At 36.2% G+C, this 22,005-nt stretch overlaps 1 protein-coding gene across 1 annotated transcript; it reads right to left on the bottom strand.

Annotated features, from left to right (window-relative positions):
* Nucleotides 1-2,145: 2,145 nt before the first annotated feature.
* Nucleotides 2,146-15,096, bottom strand: LOC131148528 (UDP-glycosyltransferase 87A1-like). The gene is made up of 2 exons (XM_058098279.1): nt 14,228-15,096; nt 2,146-3,169 (listed from the first exon to the last, which is right to left on the bottom strand). The coding sequence occupies exons 1-2, from the start codon at nt 14,718-14,720 to the stop codon at nt 2,256-2,258; spliced, it is 1,407 nt and encodes a 468-aa protein (XP_057954262.1). The 5' UTR covers nt 14,721-15,096; the 3' UTR covers nt 2,146-2,255.
* Between the last annotated feature and the right edge of the window lie 6,909 nt (nt 15,097-22,005).

A 22,005-nucleotide genomic window follows, 5' to 3' on the forward strand; every position in this document is an offset into this window, starting at 1 on the left:
GTGTATGTATGTATTGATAAAAAGTCTGCGCCTCGCCTCGCCCGCCGGAGAGTTCTGGGAGTATGTTCTTGATATGGCGAGGACAAGTAGAACATATGGTATTAAAATGAGAATTTGGTGTTTGTGTGTAACCTTCTTTGCATATTATATGAATTAATTCATAAAATATTCAATGCCCATACGAGCAAGTAATTAATAATTGTATTATTTAATTATATCAGCTAAATTTTAATGTGTTCAAGGCAAAACGGGTCGAACTTGATAAGTGACCCATGATCCGCCCATTTAAATGGAGTTCGATTTTAGTAGATTATGACCCGTTTATATAAGGTGAGTTTGAGTTGAGTACCCGTTGGGTGACCCATTTCATTTGATATATATATATATATAATAAAATAGTGTTATTTTAAATGTCACTTTATATGAACTATTTTTAAAAAATTAAAAATAAATAAATTATCTTTTTAAATGAGTTCTTAACAAGTACTCATTTATTAAACGGATGGGTATGAATTTATATGCTAGTCACCTGTTAGTAAACGGGTTAACCTGAACCCGACTCTCTTTAATCCCTATCCGTTTACGACCCGTTAACCCATTTTGCCATCCCTAACTGAGATAACGTATCTATTTTTTTATTATTATTAATTAAGTGACAGATTTATGGTGATTTGGATTAGATAATTTATTGCGGATGAGATAATCCATCTTTCCTATTTATTCCAAGTATAAATACAATCCAATGAACAATTTATTTTCTAATATAATAATTGAAGTTATTTTCAAAATTATAATTTGATAAATTTTTAAATATTTAATAAACAATCACATAATTATATTTTAAAATAAATTTAGATCATAAATTTAGGTTTTTGTTTTGATTATGAGAATTGAGTGTTGTCCTGATTTTCAATGAAAACAAGGAGCCCTATAGAATAAATATGCAAAAACACATATAGTAGTGCAAGAGTTAGAAATGTGGAATTGGACTTCTGCCAATTGGGCCTATACTAGTCGAGTTGATACTTACTAAGCATGGACAGATAAAATTATTTATGAATTTGGGTATCAACTGTTAATGATTATTTGGTAAATATCCATTTTGGACCTGGTTCAAATAAACAGATTTTTATCTATTTTGCGAGATCTACTTTTAAGTAAACATTTGTATTTTTTATTTCAGATTTTTTATAGTTGCAAAAATATCATATTATTTAATTTTTTTAATTTTATGTAAATATTCTAAAAAATATATATTTTTTAATTTTTAATTCCTACTTTCATAGGGGAGTTTGAAATTCAGATCTTATACTTTGACATGTGTGAATTATGTATTGGTTTTCTTCAAAATCCTTACAAATAAAAATTCAAATCACAAAATCCATCATCTCTAATACTATCTTATATAATTTTAACAAAATTAAAAAATAAGTTTTTTGCAATTATTTTGAAACCTATAAAAATGATAGTAAAAAAATATTTTACACCACTAAACAAGTTCTTTATTTGTGGGAGTCCACTTGAAAAATATTATTAGTAATTTACTTTAATTTTTTAAATATATTAATTTGCAATTTTATTTTAGAGCTTTATTTAAAACAAATTGTTATTTTTGCCAATGATAATTTTTACAATTTAATACAGATACAAAATTGAACAAAATATATATAAATAAAATACAAATATGATTTATTACAATCAAATTTAGATATGAAAATTTTGCTCTCTTTAAAGAGATTTAAATCCTTTGCAGATTTTCTCTTATCCCATAAATCGATGCAAACCAAATTTCACTTGTAAAAAAAAATATTAATTACAACATCACAACTAATTATGATTATGCATCAAAATAACCACAACATTTCGTTACGTATAAAAATTTAATTTTATGGTCATCACACAAATTTTTTATTATAAATTAATATTAAGATTTAAATGTAAGATAAATGCTTAATCAACCAATCGAACTAAAGTTAAATCAATAATTTTTTTTTCTAAATTTAAAATTATAGAAAATAAAAATTTACGATTTGGAGCCTTCTCAAGATTCTCCCCTCGTATTTTAATATATTAGTATAAATATATAAAGGTGAACTTGTTATTTTTTTTTAAAAAAAAAACTCATTACATTATTTAGTAACTCCATTAAAGTAAAGCTTAAGTTCATTATATTTTTGGAAGCATACATAGCATAATAATCTTGAATAAAAAAGTTGAATGATTGAAAGGGAAACACAAAAAATTATTCAATCATACTAAGTTTTGGTAATGTCCCTAATAAAAGCATCAATATTGATTTCGGATGATCCGTCTTTTTCGATTGCTCGTCGGCAAATTTCTCGAACTTCTCTTGCTCTTTTTCTCATTTCTTCTCCTTCTTTGCTATCCAGATCCAAAAACCCTCGCACGAGCTGTGCAATTTCCTCTTTCTTAACGAAACTCTGCTTCCCCACAACCCTCTCCACCACCCTTCGTCCAATGCCCCAATCTTCCACGATGAGTTTACTATTCGGTGGCTGATCCCCAAATATGGGGCATGTGAGCATCGGGACGCCTGCAAAGCAACCCTCTAAAGTTGAATTCCAGCCGCAATGGGTCCAAAACCCTCCGATCGAGGAATGAGACAGCACCTTCAATTGGTCACACCATGGCACCACAAGCCCCATACTACCACACCCATCTTTGAATCGTGACGTTTCCCAACGCGCCACCCACAAGAATCGAACTCCGCTGTCTCGCAACCCTGCTGCGATTTCTTCTAGTTGAGCATCAGACACTGAGAGAAAGCTCCCTAATGAGACGTACAAGACGGAGTCTTTAGGTTGGGAATCCAACCATTGGAAAATGTTTGCCTCATTTTGGGTGGAATTGGAATTGGAATCGGAATCGGAATCGGAATTTGTAGGGTTGTGTGGAGGTTCAAAATGGGGAATGATGGGACCGATTGGGTAAATGGGGAATCGGAGTTTGGGTTTCAGTGCATCAAAGACACGAGCTTCGAGCTCGTAAACAGAAGTGAAGAGTACGTACTGTGATTTGGGTACCCAAGTCATTACCTCCAAGACCAGAGGTAGGAGCCAATCCCCGTCACCTTCAAGTATTGTTGGGAGGTCCGCTATGCGCGTCGGAGAAATTCCGGGTAAGTAGTCCACGCGCTCATCTCCGACCTCTATCACAAGCACACAAATAGATAAAAACAGCTAATTACATAATTTAATATAACATTAAGTGCAAATATGCTTGAAAATATTTTTCTCAATGATAAAATTTTTGACCTTATGTTTGGAAAAAGTTGAGAACGTGTATTTGTGTCATTTTAAATAAAATACAATGTAAAATTATATTATGTTTTATTTAAATTTTAATTAATAAATTTAAATAAAAAATTTAAAACATAATGCTTTCAAATATAAATTGAATGGAATAGCATATATAATTTAATTTTTATTTTATAGGGTAAAAAATAAATAGAACTAAAAAAAAAAAAAAAGGTGGGTTGGGGGGGTGGGGAGGCCAAGGGAAATTTAATTATGAAAAGTAGCAATTCATGTCGGGAGCAGGCCCATGTACGGCCCATTAGTCAGACTAGTGATCCACCATTTTCGAAAAATCAATTTGGCCCACTATAGATGCAAAGAACATACGGTCCAGTGGGCTGTTTTTTTTTTTTTTTTAATCGTCCTTCCTAGTCTTTTTCTAGAACCAAATGATTATTATTTTTGCATGCGGTTGTTCAATTATGACATATATTATAGAATATATGTATTATAGAAATATATTATTATTGAAAAATGTGCAATTTTTTTTTGGAAAAAGTAATTGGTATCGATGCAATTTGCCTTTTTGGAGGAAAGAGAAAACCTAAATTGTATTAAATTTCTCATAGATTCATGTAAATTAAATTTTTTATTTTAAAATTTAAATTAATTTTGATGAATTGTTAATAAATGAATCAAATCAACTCTTTTATTAAAAGAGTAGTTTGTGTGTTAATCATATGTTAATAAATGAATACCCACTATTTAACTTACCCATTTTGGTACCATAAATCCTTTTTACCATCCTTAATTTCAAATTCAGAATTGGTTGAAAACTAAATTTGACATCAATCATTAGAAACAAGTCATTATTGAAGCGACCATACTATTAGTTTTATGTTTAACTTAGTAATCAAGTGGTTAGTAATCACCACGTCTGTAATGTCCTTCTATTTTGGTATTCGTTAATTATTGATTTAGTCTTACTGCCATGATATAACAGTTGTAAGAGATGGGCTATGTTTATGTTTATTTCAGTTTCCTTTCTAAGGCCATTTAATAGCCAAGTCTATCATTCAATGAACATGTATGCGATTTCCTCCATCTCCTTTGTTTATCTCTTCAGTCTATATTTCCTAACAATTAGTATCAGAGCCTCATAATAGGGACCTGATTAAATAGAAGCAGCAATCTTCTACGAGTGATCTACAAATGACGACAGAGAGTTCGTTTGTACAACCAACCATTCCAAAGTTTGATGATGGGTATTATGATCATTGGGCAATGCTCATGGAGAACTTCTTGCGATCAAAGGAGTATTGGGGGTTGGTGGAAAATGGAGTTCCTCCATGTTCTGAATAGAAGCCCAACTTTCGTAGTTCAAAACAAGACTCCAGAAGAAGCTTGGGGTAAAGTTGAGCCTTCAGTTGATTATTTTAGAGTTTTTGGATGCATTTCTCATGTTCATATTCCTAAAAATAAGATAACTAAGTTGGATGACGAGTTTCAGTTGTGTTTTGTTGGGAGTTAGTGAAGAATCAAAGACTTACAAACTTTATGATCCATTTTTGCAAAAGATTTTTATAAGTAGAGATGCTGTATTCGAAGAAGACAAGCACTGGGAATGGGATAAGAAGTATGAAGCAGGTTTTATATGTGATTTGGAATGTGGTGATTCTAAAGAAGAAGTAATTGTAAATGAAGAAGAAAATGAATCAAATGTTGATGCTAATGTAGAAGAAGGCAGAAGTAAATGAAGATCATGGTGCTGCTAAAACAAATTCTCAACTTGCAACAAGAAATTGCAGACCACCTATTTGGATGAGAAATTATGAAATTGGAGAAGGTTTCTCTGAGGAAGAAAATGAAGTTCAACTTGCCATGTTTGCAGTTGCTGATCCTATTTATTTTGAAAAAGCAGTTAAAAGTGAGAAATGGAGGACAACTATGGATGTGGAAATGGAAGCAATAAAGAAAAATGGTACTTGAGAATTAACAGATTTACCTAAGGGAAGAAAGACAATTGGAGTAAAGTGGGTCTATAAGATCAAGCTAAATGAAAATAGAGAAATAGAAAAGCACAAAGCTCGACTTGTAGCGAAAGGTTACACATAAGAATATGGGGTGGACTATACTGAAGTTTTTGCACCTGTTGCACGTATAGAGACAATCCGTTTGGTGATTGCACTTGCAGCTCAAAGAGGGTGGTCCATTTATCAATTGGATGTGAAATCTGCATTCTTACATGGTGAGTTGAATGAAGAAGTCTTTGTAGAGTAGTCTTGTGGTTATGTGCAAAAAGGAAATGAGCAAAAAGTTTATAAGCTAAAGAAGGCACTTTATGGGCTTAAGCAAGCACCCCGTGCTTGGTACAGTCGCATAAAAGGCTATTTCATGAAGGAAGTGTTTGAAAAGTGTGACTACGAGCATACTTTATTCATCAAGACTGACAAGGAAGGTAAAGTTTTGATCGTAAGTTTGAATGTTGATGATCTAATCTTTACTAGAAATGATGAATTAATGTTTACAGAATTTAAACATTCAATGAAGCTTGAGTTTGATATGATTTGTGAGAACCCGAACCGTGTTATATGGAATAATAAATGAAGAGAAGGGTGAAATGGTAATTAAGCAAGCTTCGTCGACGAAGCCAAAGTTCGTCGACGAAGGCCTTTTGTTACTCGGCGACGAAATGCAGAGGCTCATCGACGAGGAAAAGCCGAGAGGTTTCGGGAAATTGGGAATCTTACGCTCGTCGACGAAGCCGCCGTCTGGTCGACGAATTATGTTCAGTGCCTTGTCGACGAAGACGCCATCTCGTCGATGAGGGCGGCCAAGTCAAAGGGTTAGAAATATCCATTTTCATTACTTCTCAGCTAAGTAATCTAGAAATTCTCTCCCTCTCTCTCTCTCTCTCTCTCTCTCTCTCTCTCTCAGGGCACTCTCTCTCTCTCTCTAGATATCTTCGTTCACTGTTGGAATCGTAGATCCAATGTAACCACGAGGATCAGGGAAGGATTCTCTACAAGTTTTACGGATCAGATCTTCGTTTTGGGCATTTTTGGGTTTTAGCTCAAAATCGAGATAAGACTCGGTTTTCAATTCTATTCCGGTAGTTGTATAGAGAATAAAATTGTGAGCATGTTCTGTACTATGATTTGTAGGTTTTAGGAACCCAGTTTGCTATTTAGGGACCATAGAGTTCGAGATTGATTTTCAGGGAAAAGTAAGGGGAATTATGTTTATATCGGTTATTTTTGAAACCGGACTCGATGGGACTGTGGTCCACGGTCCTGTGTGTGTGTTGGTTACTCATTTGGGGAAATCTAACAGGTAAAACTATGGGTTTTTCATGTTACAGTTTTGGGGAAAAAGGGGTATGAGGCTGCATCCCTGGTTTTGTTGGAAAATCGTAAATATATTGTGATATATTGTGTTATAGGGATGGTCGCACCTTAACTTATTTAAACTGTATGTATTTGGAAAATCATGATTTTAGATTACCAAATAGGTGTGGATTTGTTTGGTTATATGAGCATGCATGAGTGATGTTTTGGTGAAATAGGAACAGGGTTTCGAATTGTTCTAGGTTTTGAAATTCGGCCTTTGCCGAAGAGTACGCAATACCACTAGATTGGCAGGCTTTAGCCAAAGGGTATGTGAACACTAGATTTGCACCAGTTCAACGCTGTGGGCTGATGCCATGCTAGGTTACCGGGGGCACCGACGTTTGCCGAAGGGTGTGAAATATCACCAGACTGCCGGCGTTTGCTGAAGGGTGTGAGATATCACCAGATCGCCGGTTTTTATCGAAGGGTGTGAAATACCACTAGACAATCCGACTTTGAGCCGAAGGGTGTGACGATACCAGATTGTATTACTTGTTTTGTTGTGAAAATACTGGAACTGCTTTAATATTTGACTATGCATGTTAGTATGTCATAATAACACTCATATGCTACACACCGATATAACCTGATTCTTCCTTATTGAGAGGTGTCTCAGCCTTGCTGTACGTATATATTTTACAGGTCCATCGAGTAACCGGAACTAGCGACCTGGTGTTGGGAGTGTAATGGTCGGTGTACTGCGAGAGGTACTTGGGTAAGTACTAGGATTGTACTGGGTTGTCATTTGGGCATGTTGATTGGTACCTGAGTTGTATGTTGTATTATGGATCCTAATTTATTTTGTATAGACTCTGGTATGGTACAAAATATGTATAGAAAAACTTTTCTTCCACTGTGTATCTGTTGTGCATGTGAATGTGTATAGGGTGTCTGGGAATCCCATGAGGTCGGACCCTCATTCATTATGCTGTGTCATTGATGATTGTATGATACAGGGAAATGTTAGGTTACTAATTCACCCATAGGTTCCATTTCCAGGTTCGGGGCATGACATGATTGATCTTGGTAAGATGAGGTACTTCCTTGGTCTTGAAGTTTTGCAAAAATCTGATGGTATTTTTGTTAACCAAAAGAAATATGCCTATGAGGTACTACACAGGTTTGGAATGGATAAAAGTAGTTCTGTTTTTAATCCCATTGTTCCTGGTTGCAAGCTTGTGAAGGATAAATGAGGAGTTAAAGTGGACGAGACTTACTATAAGCATATTGTAGGAAGTCTTATGTACCTCACAGCCACTTGACCAGATTTAATGTTTGTAGTGGCATCATTAGTAGGTATATGGAGAATCCTACTGAACTACATGTACAGATAGCAAAAAGGGTGTTGCGTTATTTAAAAGGAACAACTGGTTTAGGGATTTTTTTTTATAGAAAATGAGGAAATGATGAACTTGTTGCTTACAATGATAGTGACTATGCTGGTGATTTAGAATATAGAAAGAGCACAACAGGCTATATATTTCTATTGAGTTTAGGGGTAATTTCTTTGTCATAAAAAAAACAACCAGTGGTGAGTCTATCTACCACAAAGGCAAAGTTCATTGCCGCAACTTCATGTACATGTCAGGCAGTATGGCTAAAAAGAATTCTGGGAAAACTGGATCAAAATCAAAGCAAGTCATGTGTAATTCAATGTGATAGTAGCTCTACAATCAAGCTTTCTAAGAATCCTATAATGCATGGTCGAAGCAAGCACATAGATGTTTGTTTTCATTTTCTTCAAGATCTTACAAAGGATGGTATTGTGGAGTTGGTGCACTGTGAGACCTGAGATCAATTGGCTGATATAGTGACTAAGTCACTCAAGCTGAACACCTATGCCAAGTTGCGAGAACAATTGGGAGTCTATTCAAATGATGTAAACTAAAGCTTATAGCATTCAATTTAAGGGAGGAAATGTTTTATATTTAACTTAGTGGTCAAGTGGTTAGTTATCACCATGTGTGTAATGTCCTTTTATTTCGGTATATGTTGATTGCTGATTTAGTCTTAGTGTGTTATTTATGGCTCTTACACTTCTGTTTTGATAAGCAAAGAAGGAAGGAGGAAAAACATGAAGGGGGTAGCACAGCAGGACTCGTCGACGAAGGGCTTATGCTCGTCGACGAGGAAACAACAGAGGTTCGTCGATGAAGGCTCTGAAGCTTGTAGACGAATAATTACAAAGAGCAGGAAATTTCAGACTTCTGGCATTGTCGACGAGAACCCTGTATTCGTCGACGAAGGTTCTTCTTGGTCTCTTCAACAAAGCCTCTATGTTCGTCAACGAGGGGCGCCTGGGCTGCGGCAGTTTTCTGAAATTTTGAATTTTTGAACGTTAGGTGGTTGGGCAAACGGGAGGAAACCTCTGAGGAAACTCTATATATGTCATCTGGGCATATTTTGAGAGTAAGAGTGATCATTATTGAAGTGTATTGTGTACATTGTGATTTTCATAGTGAAATTTGTGTGTCTTTTGCTTCTGTGGATGTAAGTTTTACCGAACCACGTAAATCTTTGTGTCGTTATTCTTATTGGTTGTGTTATTTATTTCTTGTTGTTTATTCCGTTGTGCAATTTCATTATACGATCCATATCACAACAAATTGGTATCAGAGCGATTGTTGTCATGGCATCAAGATCGTCTTCTGCAAGATTTGACGTAGTCAAATTTGATGGAACCGAAAAGGAATGACTAAGGATTATGGAAAAGGAGAGTGAAGGACATTCTTGTGCAATAAGGAATGACTAAGGCTTTACTTGATACTCAATCGGAAGAATGAATGAGGCAACATGGCTAGATTTGAAAGCAAAGGCAGCATCGAAAATACGCTTGTGTTTGGACGACGAAGTTCTCTATCGAGTAATGGAAGAGGATTCTCCAGTAGCTATCTGGTGAAAGTTAGAAAGTCGGTAAATGTCTAAATCCCTCAATAACAAACTTTTTTTAAAGCAGCATTTATATTGACTTAAGATAGTAGAAGGATCTAGTCTAGATCAATACATCAATGCATTTAATCAAATCATAAGTGATCTTATGAGAGTTGATGTGAAGTTTGATGAGGATGATAAGACTTTGATGCTGTTAAATTCTTTGCCCTCAACTCATACCTACAAAAATCTTGTGACCACGCTTGCATGGGGAAAAGAAACACTTGATTTGGAAAAGGTAACAAGTGCTTTTGTTAAATTTTCATCAAAGATTGAAATTATGTGATGAAGGAGAAGGACTTGTGGTTAAGGGTAGTAATGAGCGAGGCAAGGGAAAATTTAAAAATAGGTCTAATCAAAAATCCCAGAATCAATCCAAGAAGAAGAAGGAAATTTGGTGTTATAAATGCAATAAAAAAGGGCATGTGAAACCGGAGTGACTGGATTAGAAGAAAGGAAATGCTAATAAGCATGAGGGGATTTCTAAATCTGTGAATGTTGTTCAAGAAGAAGATTCAGTGGATGGTGATGTTCTATTAGTTTCAGCGGATTCGGATAATCTAACAGACTCCTGGATACTTGACTCGGCATGTGCTTATCACATGAATCCAAACAAGGAGTGGTTTAACACTTACAGGTTAGTAAATTCTAGATCAGTTCTTATGGGTAATGGTGCTTTTTGCAAGATGGAAATGTAAAGATAAAAATGTTTGATGGTATTGTACGAACATTATATAATGTAAGATATATACTTGAGTTAAGAAATAGTTTAATATCTCTTGGCACTTTGGATTGTAATGGTTTTAATTATAAGTCCAAAGGTGGAGTCTTGATGGTATGGAAAGGTAGTCTGACTGTAATGAAAGGGCAGAAACTGGATGGAAATATTTACACGTTGTAAGGAACTACCGTTGTAGGTGGAGTTGCAACCGTGGATGCTGAATTAGATGAGATTGTCTTGTAGCATATGCATCTTGGGCATATGGGAGAACAGGCATGAAAGAACTACACAAGAGAAAATTGTTGAAAGGTTTGAAAACGTGTCAGTTGGAATTTTGTAGGCTTTGTGTTCTTGGAAAACAGAACAGGGCAAAATTCAGATCAGCTACTCACAAAACGAAAGGAATTCTTGACTATGTACATTTAGATGTTTGGGACTCAGTAAGAGTTGCATCAAAGGGTGGACATATGTACTATATGAGTTTCATTAATGATTACTTACGGAAGGTTTTGGTTTACTTTATGCGTCACAAATTTAGTACGTTTGTCAAGATTAAGATTTGGAATGCTGAAGTGGAAAACCTGACAGGGATGAGATCAAATACTTAAGGTCAAATAATGGGACCGAGTACGCTTATTCTCGGTTTATGGAGTTTTGTGCGGAGCAGGGTATCAAGAGACATTTTACAGTTCATCAGACACCTCAACAGAATGGTGTGGCAAACGGATGAATCGGACTCTTGCTGATAGGGTTCAGTGTCTCAGATTAAATGCACGGCTACCGAAGAACTACTAGGTCGAGGCAGTTAGTATGGTTTGTTTTCTGATTAACCAATCACCAAGGGCATCACTAGCAGGTAAAGTGGCGGAATAGGTTTGGATGAAAAATGCAGTAGACTACTCCGAATTGAAGGTATTTGGGTGTCCAGCCTATGTCCATGTGTCTAGTGAGGAGAGGTCTAAGCTTAACCCGAAGTCTTGTCGTTGCATCTTCTTGTGATATTTAGAGGGTGTGAAGGAGTTTAAGTTGTGGGATCTAGTGGCAAACAAGGTGTTGATTAGTAGAAATGTAGTCTTTGATGAGAAGACTATGCTAAAGCGTACTCAAGAGTTTGATGAACAGAAATAGGAGCTAGAAAGTTAGGGCAGTGATAGACATATTGTGCAGGTGGAGTTGAAAGCTCAAGGCAACAGAAATGATCATGATCCCCTGGTTGCAGGGAACTCTAGCTTGGAAAGCCAACAAGTCGACGATATTCCGTTAAGAAGATCCAAACGCACTATTCAGCCTCTGCCAAGATATGGGTTTGAAGAGTTAGTGTTTTATGCTTTTCTTACTAGTTGCAACAATTCAACTACATTTTAAGAGACAATGCACAATTAGGAGAAAGATAGATGGATGAGAGTAAAGATTGAGGAAATGGAGTCACTACGTAAAAATAAAACTTGGGAGTTGGTGGAGCTTCCAGATAGGAGAAGATCGATTGGGTGGAAATGGGTGTATAGGAAGAAGGAGGCAATATCAAAAAAGGAAGGTGAGAAGTTCAAGGCACGGTTGGTGGCAAAGGGATACTCAAAAAAGAAGGAAATAGATTATGATGAGATCTTTTTTCTAGTGGTCCGACATACTTCTATCATAGTTGTGTTAGGATTGGTACCTCATTTTGATCTTCATTTAGAACAAATGGACGTGAAGACAACATTTCTTCATGGTGACTTGGAGGAACAAATTTACATGGTATAGCCGAAAGGATTCATTGAACTAGGAAAAGATATTTTGTTTGCAAGTTGAAGAAATCTCTTTATGGGCTGAAACAGTCTCAAAGGCAATGGTATAAACAGTTTGATTCGTATATGATGAAGATTGGTCACAAACGATGTGAGTATGACTGCTGCGTATATGTGAACAAACTTGATGATAGTTCACTTATTTTATTGTTATTGTATGTCGATGATATGTTGATAACTGCAAGAGATTTAACAGAGGTGAATCAGTTAAAGGACCTATTGTATAAGGAATTTGACATGAAGGATCTTAGTTCAACCAAGAAAATACTTGGGATGGAGATTTGCCGAGACAGGACTGCAGGGAGATTATGACTATCTTAGGACGGTTATGTGCAGAAGGTGTTGGAGAGGTTTAGCATGGCTGATGCAAGACCGGTGCATACACCTCTAGCGAATCATTTCAAATTGTCTACTGCAGATTGCCCAAGTTCGGATAAGGAAATTTGGAACATATCAAAGGTCCCCTATATTAATGCTGTGGGGAGTTTAATGTATGTTATGGTATGTACGAGACTAGATTTAGCTCATGCAGTGAGCTTGGTGAGCAAGTTCCTCTCTAATCTAGGAAGGCAACATTGCGAAGCTGTAAAATGGATACTCAGATACTTGTGGGGTACATAGGGATATGGCATCATTTTCGGCAAGCAACAGGGTTGTCCTTCTGTTATGGAGTTTGTTGATGGAGATTATGCTAGATATATGGATGACATAAGGTCTACAATGGGATATGTATTTATCCTTGTAGGAGGACCGGTATGTTGGAGATCCATGATACAATCTCTGGTAGCACTGTCCACAACTAAGGCGGAATATATGACAATTTTCGAAGCTGCAAAGGAGGCCTTATGGCTTACTGGTTTAGTCAAGGAGCTTGGGTTATAGCAAGATGGTGTGGTGCTGCATTGTGATAGTCAGAGTGTCATTTACTTGGCGAAAAATCAGATATACCATGCTAGGACCAAGCACATTGATGTGAGATTCTGCAGGATTCGAGAATTGATTACTTTGGGTGAACTTGTATTGGAGAAAGTTCACACATCTGATAATGTAGTAGATATTCTGACCAAATCAGTTACTTCAGAGAAGTTCAATCATTATTTGAACTTACTTCATGTCTCCAAATGATAAAAGGGAGACATACTCAACCAAACGTTTTTAAGTTCAAAGTGAAACAGTTCATGTTTTTGAGATTCTCCTAAGGGGGCGTATAATTGCCAAGGTGGAAATTGTTATTTATGGATCTTATACTTCTGTTTTGATAAGCAAAAAATGAAGGAGGAAAAACATGGAGGGGACAGCACAGCAAGACTTGTTGACGAAGGGTCTATGCTCGTCGACGAGGGAAAAGCAGAGGTTCGTCAACGAAGGCTCTGAAGCTCGTCGATGAATAATTATAGAGAGCGGGAAATTTCAGACTTCTGGCATCGTCAACGAAAACCCTATATTCGTCGACGAAGGTTCTTCTTGGTCTCGTCGATGAAACCTCTGTGTTCATCGACGAGGGGCATCTGGGTTGCGGTAGTTTTTTAAAATTTTAAATTTTTGAATGTTGGGTGGTTGGACAAACAGGAGGAAACCTCCGAGGAAACTCTATATATGTTATCCGGGCATATTTTGAGAGTGAGTGATTATTATTTAAGTGTATTATGTATATTGTGATTTTCATAATGAAATTTATGTGCTTTTTGTTTCTGTGAATGTATGTTTTGTCGAATCACATAAATCTTTGTGTTGTTATTCTTATTAGTTGTGTTATTTATTTTTTATTATTTGTTCCGCTGTGCAATTTCATCATAGGTCCATATCACAACATAGTGCCACACGATATAACAGTTATAAAACGGGGTTAAGTTTCCTTTGTAAGGCTATTTAATAGCCAAGTCTGTTATTCAATGAAGATGTGTGCAATTTCCTCCATCTCCTCTGTTTTATCTCTTTGTTCTATATTTCCTAACACATACAACAAAGAATGTTTTCAGTCAGAGGGAAAAAGTTCTCTACTGTACTGAATATATACAATTACTATTTCTTTCCTTAACATGTTCCTTTCTCATTTTTTCATTGTCCCACGCCGAAGCCGACGGAGATAAATTCTCCAGAAAAACTTTCTAAATAAAATGAAAGACAGATTGCGGAACTGACCTGGCAAATCAACGGGGAAGTGGCCGTTCTGAGAGAGCAAATCAAAGTGAAAAAAGGTCGAGAACACCAACGCCGACTGCGTCCAGAACGATGCCACCGGAATATTCCTCCGGTTCCCCACCCGGACGGCCCAAAAAAGGTAGGTGTCGTTCAAGATGAGGGTGGCAGGCGGGTGGAGCCGGTCGAGGAGCTGCTCGAAGGGGGCTTCCAGCTTGGTCATGACGGCTTCCACGAAGCCGGGGAAGTTGGCGGCGCGGCCTATCTCGGAGGGTATGACGTTGGGGATGCAGCCGAAGCGGATGTTGGGGGGCTTCGGCTGGGAGCCGATGAAGCCGTGCCACTCCTCCGTCACCACGAAGGTCACCTGAATGTCTGGCCGCCGAGCAACCAGTAGCTTGCAGAAGCTCATCATGGGATTGATGTGGCCTCTTCCTGGGTGGGGCATCGCCACCACGTGGCATCCTCTGGCTGGTCCCTCGTTCACCGGCTCCATCAGGTCTCCCGAAGAAGAAGATGGAGATGAAGGATTAAGATCCAGAAGCAGAAGCAGAGAGTTTTGGGACAGCAGAGAGAAGGATCTATGCTAACGGGATGGCGGAGGACTAAAATGACGATAATATCCCTTGTATTTATGAAATATGACAAGTCTAGCTACGCAAGGAGCCACTCAAACAGTGTAGGTGTGAGCTAATGCTAGGATTGGGTCTGAATGAGCTATGGCAATTAGGATAGATGGTGCTGACGCAGTCAACGTGATAATGGATGGACAGACGTGGTCGTCTACTCGTCGCCGTGGGGGGAGGAGGCTATAGGTGCGATCTGTGGTTCGGTGGATAGGTGAGGTAAGGTCCTCCTCCCTCGCACGATGCATAGAACTGGTCTACAACCCCCTCCCCCTATATTACCTTGCATTTAAATTTGAAAAATACTAATAATCACATACCTGTTCGTGATTATTAACAATATTTTTTGGTATACATATGCACGTGTCATGGTCCCATATAGGATGTGTATTTAGAATGAACTCATTAATAATATTACCTTTTTCATACGTCCGCGCACTTCATGATCTCACATTAGATGTATATTCGGTAGATATTGGGCTTACAAAGATAGTTAGGACTATAACTATGCAAGGGTGTCTTTTATAGGACAAACTATTGAAGCCAGTGGATCAAAGCGGATAGTAACTCACTAGAATTGGACCTAAGATTGTTATATTTAATATCAAGGTGTAAGTCACTCTGATGAGGGTGTTAAAGATCGAACGAGATGTTAGGAACCTATGAGCATCCAGATCAAAGCGGCACTAAGATTTTAACGTGTTTCGGTCAATAACGACCTACGTCCACGGAGCACACGGTAAGTATTCATTATCTCGCCGAAAATATTACAATTCTCTCTCTCTCTCTCTCTCTCTTCTTCCCTTCTTCCTCTCAGCTCTCTCTCCGAGCTTCTCACGTTTCTCTCTGCACTCTCTCTGTGTTGTATAATACATCTTCCACAGCCCTCTATTTATATGGCTTGGAAGTTAAATGATAATTAAATAAAATCAATACAGATTGGAAGTTAAAACTAAGAGATTAATGAAGAATAAAAGCACTACGCGTTTTTTGACTCATCAACGCATCTCCATCTGTCTCCATCTCTAACACGAGATAGCATATTACGGTTTCATTTCGAATGTGGACAAGAGTTGGGCCCAAGATTGTTACAACGCACAAGGTGAAGAAATCAAGAAAGATGGTAGGGAATGTAAATTTTGTGCATACCAAATAGTTGTGAATGTTGAAAAGTCTATATAATATGTATACAAAAATTAAAGATAGTCTAATTATGTAGTACCTATATTTGTGGATGGGATTTAAGTTTAGTATTAATTTTATGTTTGAAAAGGTAAACTTCATATTTATAATTTGGATTCGCATGGGTTTGTATGAAATTTAATATTATTTGTTATTATATTTTTATGCAAATCCATACAAATGCAAAAACACAAGATAAGCAAAATAATTTTCAGTGAAAATTTATACAAATAGAAGGGATATTTTCGAAAGACTATAATATGTTAATAGTATATGGATGAAAATAAAAAAATTTGAACATTAAATTTGGGAAGAAATTTATAAAATATTGATTTGATGACGTCTATAATTACTTGTAATCCAACTGTCTTGATCTTGCTGCCAATCTTATCTTTGACTTAGTATTTGTAAAATTAATTACTATATCATATGCTCACAACACCACACTAAACATTGTTTTCAATGGTTTGCAATTTGTACAAATCCATAATTAATTCGCGAATTGAATTGAACAAGCAACACGGTCTTATTTTATACAATTAGATTTGATAAAATAATAAATATTTTTGTTTATATTTAATAAAAAAGATAAAGTTTTTTTCCCATGTCTTTCCCCGTGTGAGTAGTAGGTAAGTTCTCCCTCTCAACATAGAACTAGTCTCCAGTCCCCTTACCCCTTCCTTCTCTTTACATATGTATAAAAAACAGAATATCCAAAAAGTAAAAGTTATCGAAATGAAAATGCCAATGGATAAGTGGTATAAGACTGAAAGATAAATTAAGAAATGAACATATTCGTGGTAAGTTATGTTGGGAAATATCTTTAATCTATAAAATCTATAACTCAAGATCGTCATGTTATTCAATTAAGAAAACTAAGCGCGTAATAAATATTTGGATCCATACTAAATGTGGAATAAATACTTGGATCCATAGATGTGTCAGATTTGATTATCCAATAGCTTTTAGCGGAGAGTTTTAATCTTTCACAGTCAAATCCCTAAGTGCATCACTTGTATTCTTCTCTTTAGATGGAGAAAACAAGAACGTGAAAACTGTTTCTGATTTGACTTGGTGACCATAACCCTATTATATTTTCTTTATATACTAAATTAAGTTTAGAAATCCATCAGTCTTCAATTAACTTAGTATTGGATTTCTACACATTATAAAGCTCATATTCAATAGATATTAAAATAGTCCATTAAAATAGTTGTTCTTAAATATGTGAGCCCACAATAGGAAATTAAAATTTCCTAACAAGTTAGGTATACATCCTAGTAGGACGTAAAACTTGATTTTGTTGTTTTTGTTATTGTTGTTGTTATATTTTTCTTTAAATCCACACATGGGTAAATACAAGAGAAGTGAAATTTCAATTTTTAATAGAAATTTATACAATTAGTGGGATGATATTTTTGTAACACAATAATAAGTAAAAATATAGATAAAATAATGTATCATATATATGTTCGTTTAGATAATTGGGAAGAAATAATATAAAATTTTGACTTAATGATGCATATAATTAGTTACTTGTAATCCAAGCTGTGATTTTGACTTAGTAAAATTAAAAACTAAATCATATATTCACAACACTACATTGAACTATTTATAATTTATGCAACTAGGTGGTCCGTATTTTCAAAATTGCTATTTCTAATGAGATAATGGGATTACGGAGGTGAGGAGATAATGGGAAGGTACAAAAGCTTTTTAAAATTTTTAAATGAGAATTACTTTTTTAAATATAATTAAAAATATAACTCTTAAAATTGACGTTATTAATTTTTGGAAGAATGGACGAAAAAATATAGATTGAAAATTACAGTTCTCTCGATAGTATAGAGTAAGTGATGCTGATTTAATTTTATTAAAATAAGTTGTGCAATATGAACTTGTCAAGTTTGGTCTTTTAGGCTTTGTATTGGTATTGGGTTTGGCCAACTTATAATAATCACTGACCATTCCAAACTTCATTTGATCCTATAAGTGACTCAAACCATATATTTAGCTCTTTAATGAGCTTAATTCGTGTTTAATAAACTAGCCCAATTGAATTTGTAATTAATCTGCTCATGAGCTGAACTCAATTATGTTTAGGCTTGATTCGTTTATTAAATGAGTTTATAAACTAAGCTTGAGAATCACTCATTTAGATTATAAACTGTTAGAACCCTATGAGCAACCACAAAATTATAAACACCAGAAATTTACGTGATTCGGTCAATATCGATCTACATCTACGGAGTACACCACAAATTCATTAAAACCACCGAAAAAATACAACTCTCTTCTTCCTCTCACTCTTTTCCACCTCTCTTTCTTCTCTCTGCTTTTTATACCTCTCTTGTGCATTTTACAACTCTCCACAGCCCTCTATTTATAGGGCTTGGAATCAATTATAATTTATATACAATAAATCCAAAAAGAGAAGTTTCATCCATTTAAATTAAATGGTAGATAAATTATGGATAACAACAATAGCTTGCAACGTGTCTCCAGCTCCTCACGCGTTTCCAACTATGTCTCCTGACTCTAGCTACAACAATCTCCCACTTGGAGATGGAGACGACTCCTCAACTAGTATCATGAATAAATGATGTGCTTAAAATATGTCTTTAGGCATGAAGACCAACTGAAATACAACTTCAGCTTCTCTGTAGTCACTGCCTTAGTTAACATATCTGCCGGATTTCTGCTACCTTGAATTTTTTCAAGTATAAACACGCCGTCCTCTATCAAAGATCTGAAGAAATGATAATGTAATCCAATATGCTTAGTTCTAGAATGAAATGTTGAGTTTTTTGCCAGATGTATCACACTCTTCCTGTCACTGTACAAAACATTCCTCTCCTACTTTAATCCAAGCTTCGTTAACAAACCCTGAAGTCAAATCATCTCTTTACTGACTTCTACCACTGCTACATACTCAGCTTCTATAGTGGATTAAACAACAATCTTCTGTATCTTTGACATCCAACTAACAGTTCTTGTGCCAGCAGTGAATATATACCTATTGGTACTTTTGCGATAATCAATTTCACCTGCAAAATCAGCATATACAAATCCTTGGATTTTCAAATTGCTTTTTCCGAAACATAGGCACTTATCAATAGTGTCACATAGATATCAAATTGCTTTTTCCGAAACATAGGTACTTATCAATAGTGCCACGTAAATATCCCAAAATCCACTTCATTGCTTCCCAGTGTGTCTTCCCTGGATTTGACATATACCTGCTGATAGCTCCCACGGCTTGGCCAATATCTGATCTGGTACCAACCATAGCATATATTAGACTTCCAAAGGCTGAGGCATATGGTACCTTAGCCATGAAGTCTTCCTCTTCATCTGTTTGGGGAGACTGATCGTTTGAGAGACGAAAATGACCTACCAATGGTGTATTTACAGCCCTGGCACTGCTTATGTTGAACCTCTGTAAAACACGGTTGATGTACTTTGACTGAAATAACTGTAAAGTTCCTTGTTGCTTATCTCTAGAGATCCGCTTACCAAGAATCTGCTTTGCAGGACCCAAGGCTTTCATATCAAATTCCTCTGACAATTGCTGCTTCAATTTTATGATCACTTCTATATCTGATCATGCAACTAGCATATCATCAACATATAACAGTAGAATAATATAGTTAGCACAATACCTTTTAAAGTAGCAACAGTGGTCGGCATTGCACTTTTGAAAATTGTTCTTCTGCATACAGCTGTCAAATTTCTTGTACCACTATCTACGAGCTTGTTTAAGACCATACAAACTCTTTTTCAATTTGCATACAAGGTTCTCTTTACCTTTTACTGAGAAACCTTCTAGCTATTGCATATAAATTTCCTTATCAAGATCACCGTGAAGAAATGTTGTCTTCACGTCCAACTGCTCAAAATGTAAACCCTCTAAGGCAACTATACTCAACACAGATATGATGGTTGTCAGTTTGACAACTGGTGCAAAAATATCAGTGTAGTCAATTCCTTCCTTCTGTTCGAAACATTTGACTACTAACCGAACTTTATATCTCTTGGATCCATCATACTCTTCTTTGATCCTGTATCTTGTACACCCATTTGTTGTGAAGAGCCTTCTTACCATTGGGCAACTTGGCTAGTTCCCATGTTTTGTTGGAGTTAAGAGACTTCATCTCATCTTTCATTGCAAGCTCCCACTTGCTCGAATCTCCTGCCTGACATGCTTCAACATAGCATTCAGGTTCTCCTTCATCTGTAAGAAGTAAATGGTTCACATACCTCCTGTTTGGCATATGTTGCCGAGAAGATCTCCTAAGCTCTGGTACTGGAGTAAGAGGTGGTGGTGCAACAATTTGCTCCATATGTTCCTTTGCCCGAGGAATCTTGGTATTCTGCTGAGGATTCTCGGTGTTCTGCTAATGTATCCTTACACCTTCTAAAACATCATCAACATCTACAAAGGTCGTTACAGACTCTGTAGATTCTGTTGTGTCTATCTTTGTACATCACATTTTCATCAAAAATCACATCTCTGCTTCTGATCACCTTTTTGTTTTCATCACCCCAAATGCGATATTCATATTCATCTCCACCATAACCGATGAAAGTGCATTTCCGAGATTTCAGATTTAGTATATATGCAACACAACCAAAAACTTTCAAATGTGAAAGTCTTGCCTCTTTTTTGCTTAAAACTTCTTCTGGTAGACTATAGTCCAATGATACTGATGGACTTCTGTTAATCAAATAAAATGTTGTGTTGACTGCTTCTGCCCAAAACATCTTTGGCAAGCCTTACTGCATACACATGCTTCTAGCTTTTTCTATCAACATTCTATTCATCAGCTTAGCTACGCCATTGTGTTTAGGCATACTTGACACAGTTTTTTCCATTCTGATACCATGCTCATAGCAGAATTTCTTGAACTTAGTGTCAACATACTCACCACCATTATCTGTTCTCAGCTTCTTGATTCTCAAACTAGTTTCGTTTTCTACCATTACTTTCCAAATTTTAAAAACATCAGATTTATACTTCAGAAAGTAAACACATACCTTTCGTGAATGATCATCGATAAATGTGATGAAGTAATATTTTCCACCTGTGGACGAAATGGTTGTTGGTCCCCATACATCTGAATGTACTAACTCAAGTCTCTCCTTCTTTGGGGTACTGATGTTTGTTAGGAAACTGATTCTCTTCTGTTTCCCAAATATGCAATCCTCACATGTTTCAATATTCACCGACTATAAATCACTCAACTTACCCTTTGAGTGCGTCACCTTGAGTTCCTTCGCACTTAGGTGTTTGAGTTGTTGATGCCATAAGTTGCTATCATCATTTCCTATAGCAACTGTAATAGACATGCATGCATCAGGTTTTACATAAAGAGTACCACTTTTCTTACCTCAAGCAATTGTCAATGCACCCTTTGAAATCCTCCATTCATCACCAATGTAAGAAGTGTTATATCCTTCATCTGCCAGTTGACCGAATGAGATCATATTCTTCATCAGGTCTGGAATATACCTGACATCTCTTAGTTTCCATACTGACGCATTCATTTTGATCTTCACTGTCCCCTTACCGGCAATGTCGCATGGTTGATCATTGCCCAGATATACTTTACCAAAATTACCTGATGTATACTTCTCTAGGCAATCTCTACTGCAAGTGGCATGGAATGAAGCTCCAGAGTCTAACACCCAAGACTCCTTTTTGCTCTTCAAAGAGAAGATCAACAAATCATCATTTTCTGAAGCAACATTGGCTTCTGTCTTTGCTCTCGTCTCATATATTTTTTCTTCAGACTTCTATACTAGTTCTTGTAATGACCAGTTTTTCTATAGTTCCAGCACTCAATAATTTTTATGCTCTGGGAACTTATGTCTTGAGAACTTTTGGGATTTCTGGATTTAGATCGCCTGGGCCTAGATCTGCCATGATTGTTTGATCGTTCATGCCTGTTTCCTCTGCCTCGACTTTTCATG

This window comes from Malania oleifera, chromosome 2 (assembly GCF_029873635.1).
Source record: "Malania oleifera isolate guangnan ecotype guangnan chromosome 2, ASM2987363v1, whole genome shotgun sequence".
NCBI lineage: Eukaryota > Viridiplantae > Streptophyta > Magnoliopsida > Santalales > Ximeniaceae > Malania > Malania oleifera.

Coding starts and splice junctions, on each gene's coding strand:
- LOC131148528 (XM_058098279.1), bottom strand. CDS start 14,720: ATGGAGCCGGTGAACGAGGGACCAGCCAGAGGATGCCACGTGGTGGCG. Junction 3,170..14,227: donor CTTCCCCGTTGATTTGCCAG/GTCAGTTCCGCA, acceptor TGCTTGTGATAG/AGGTCGGAGATGAGCGCGTG.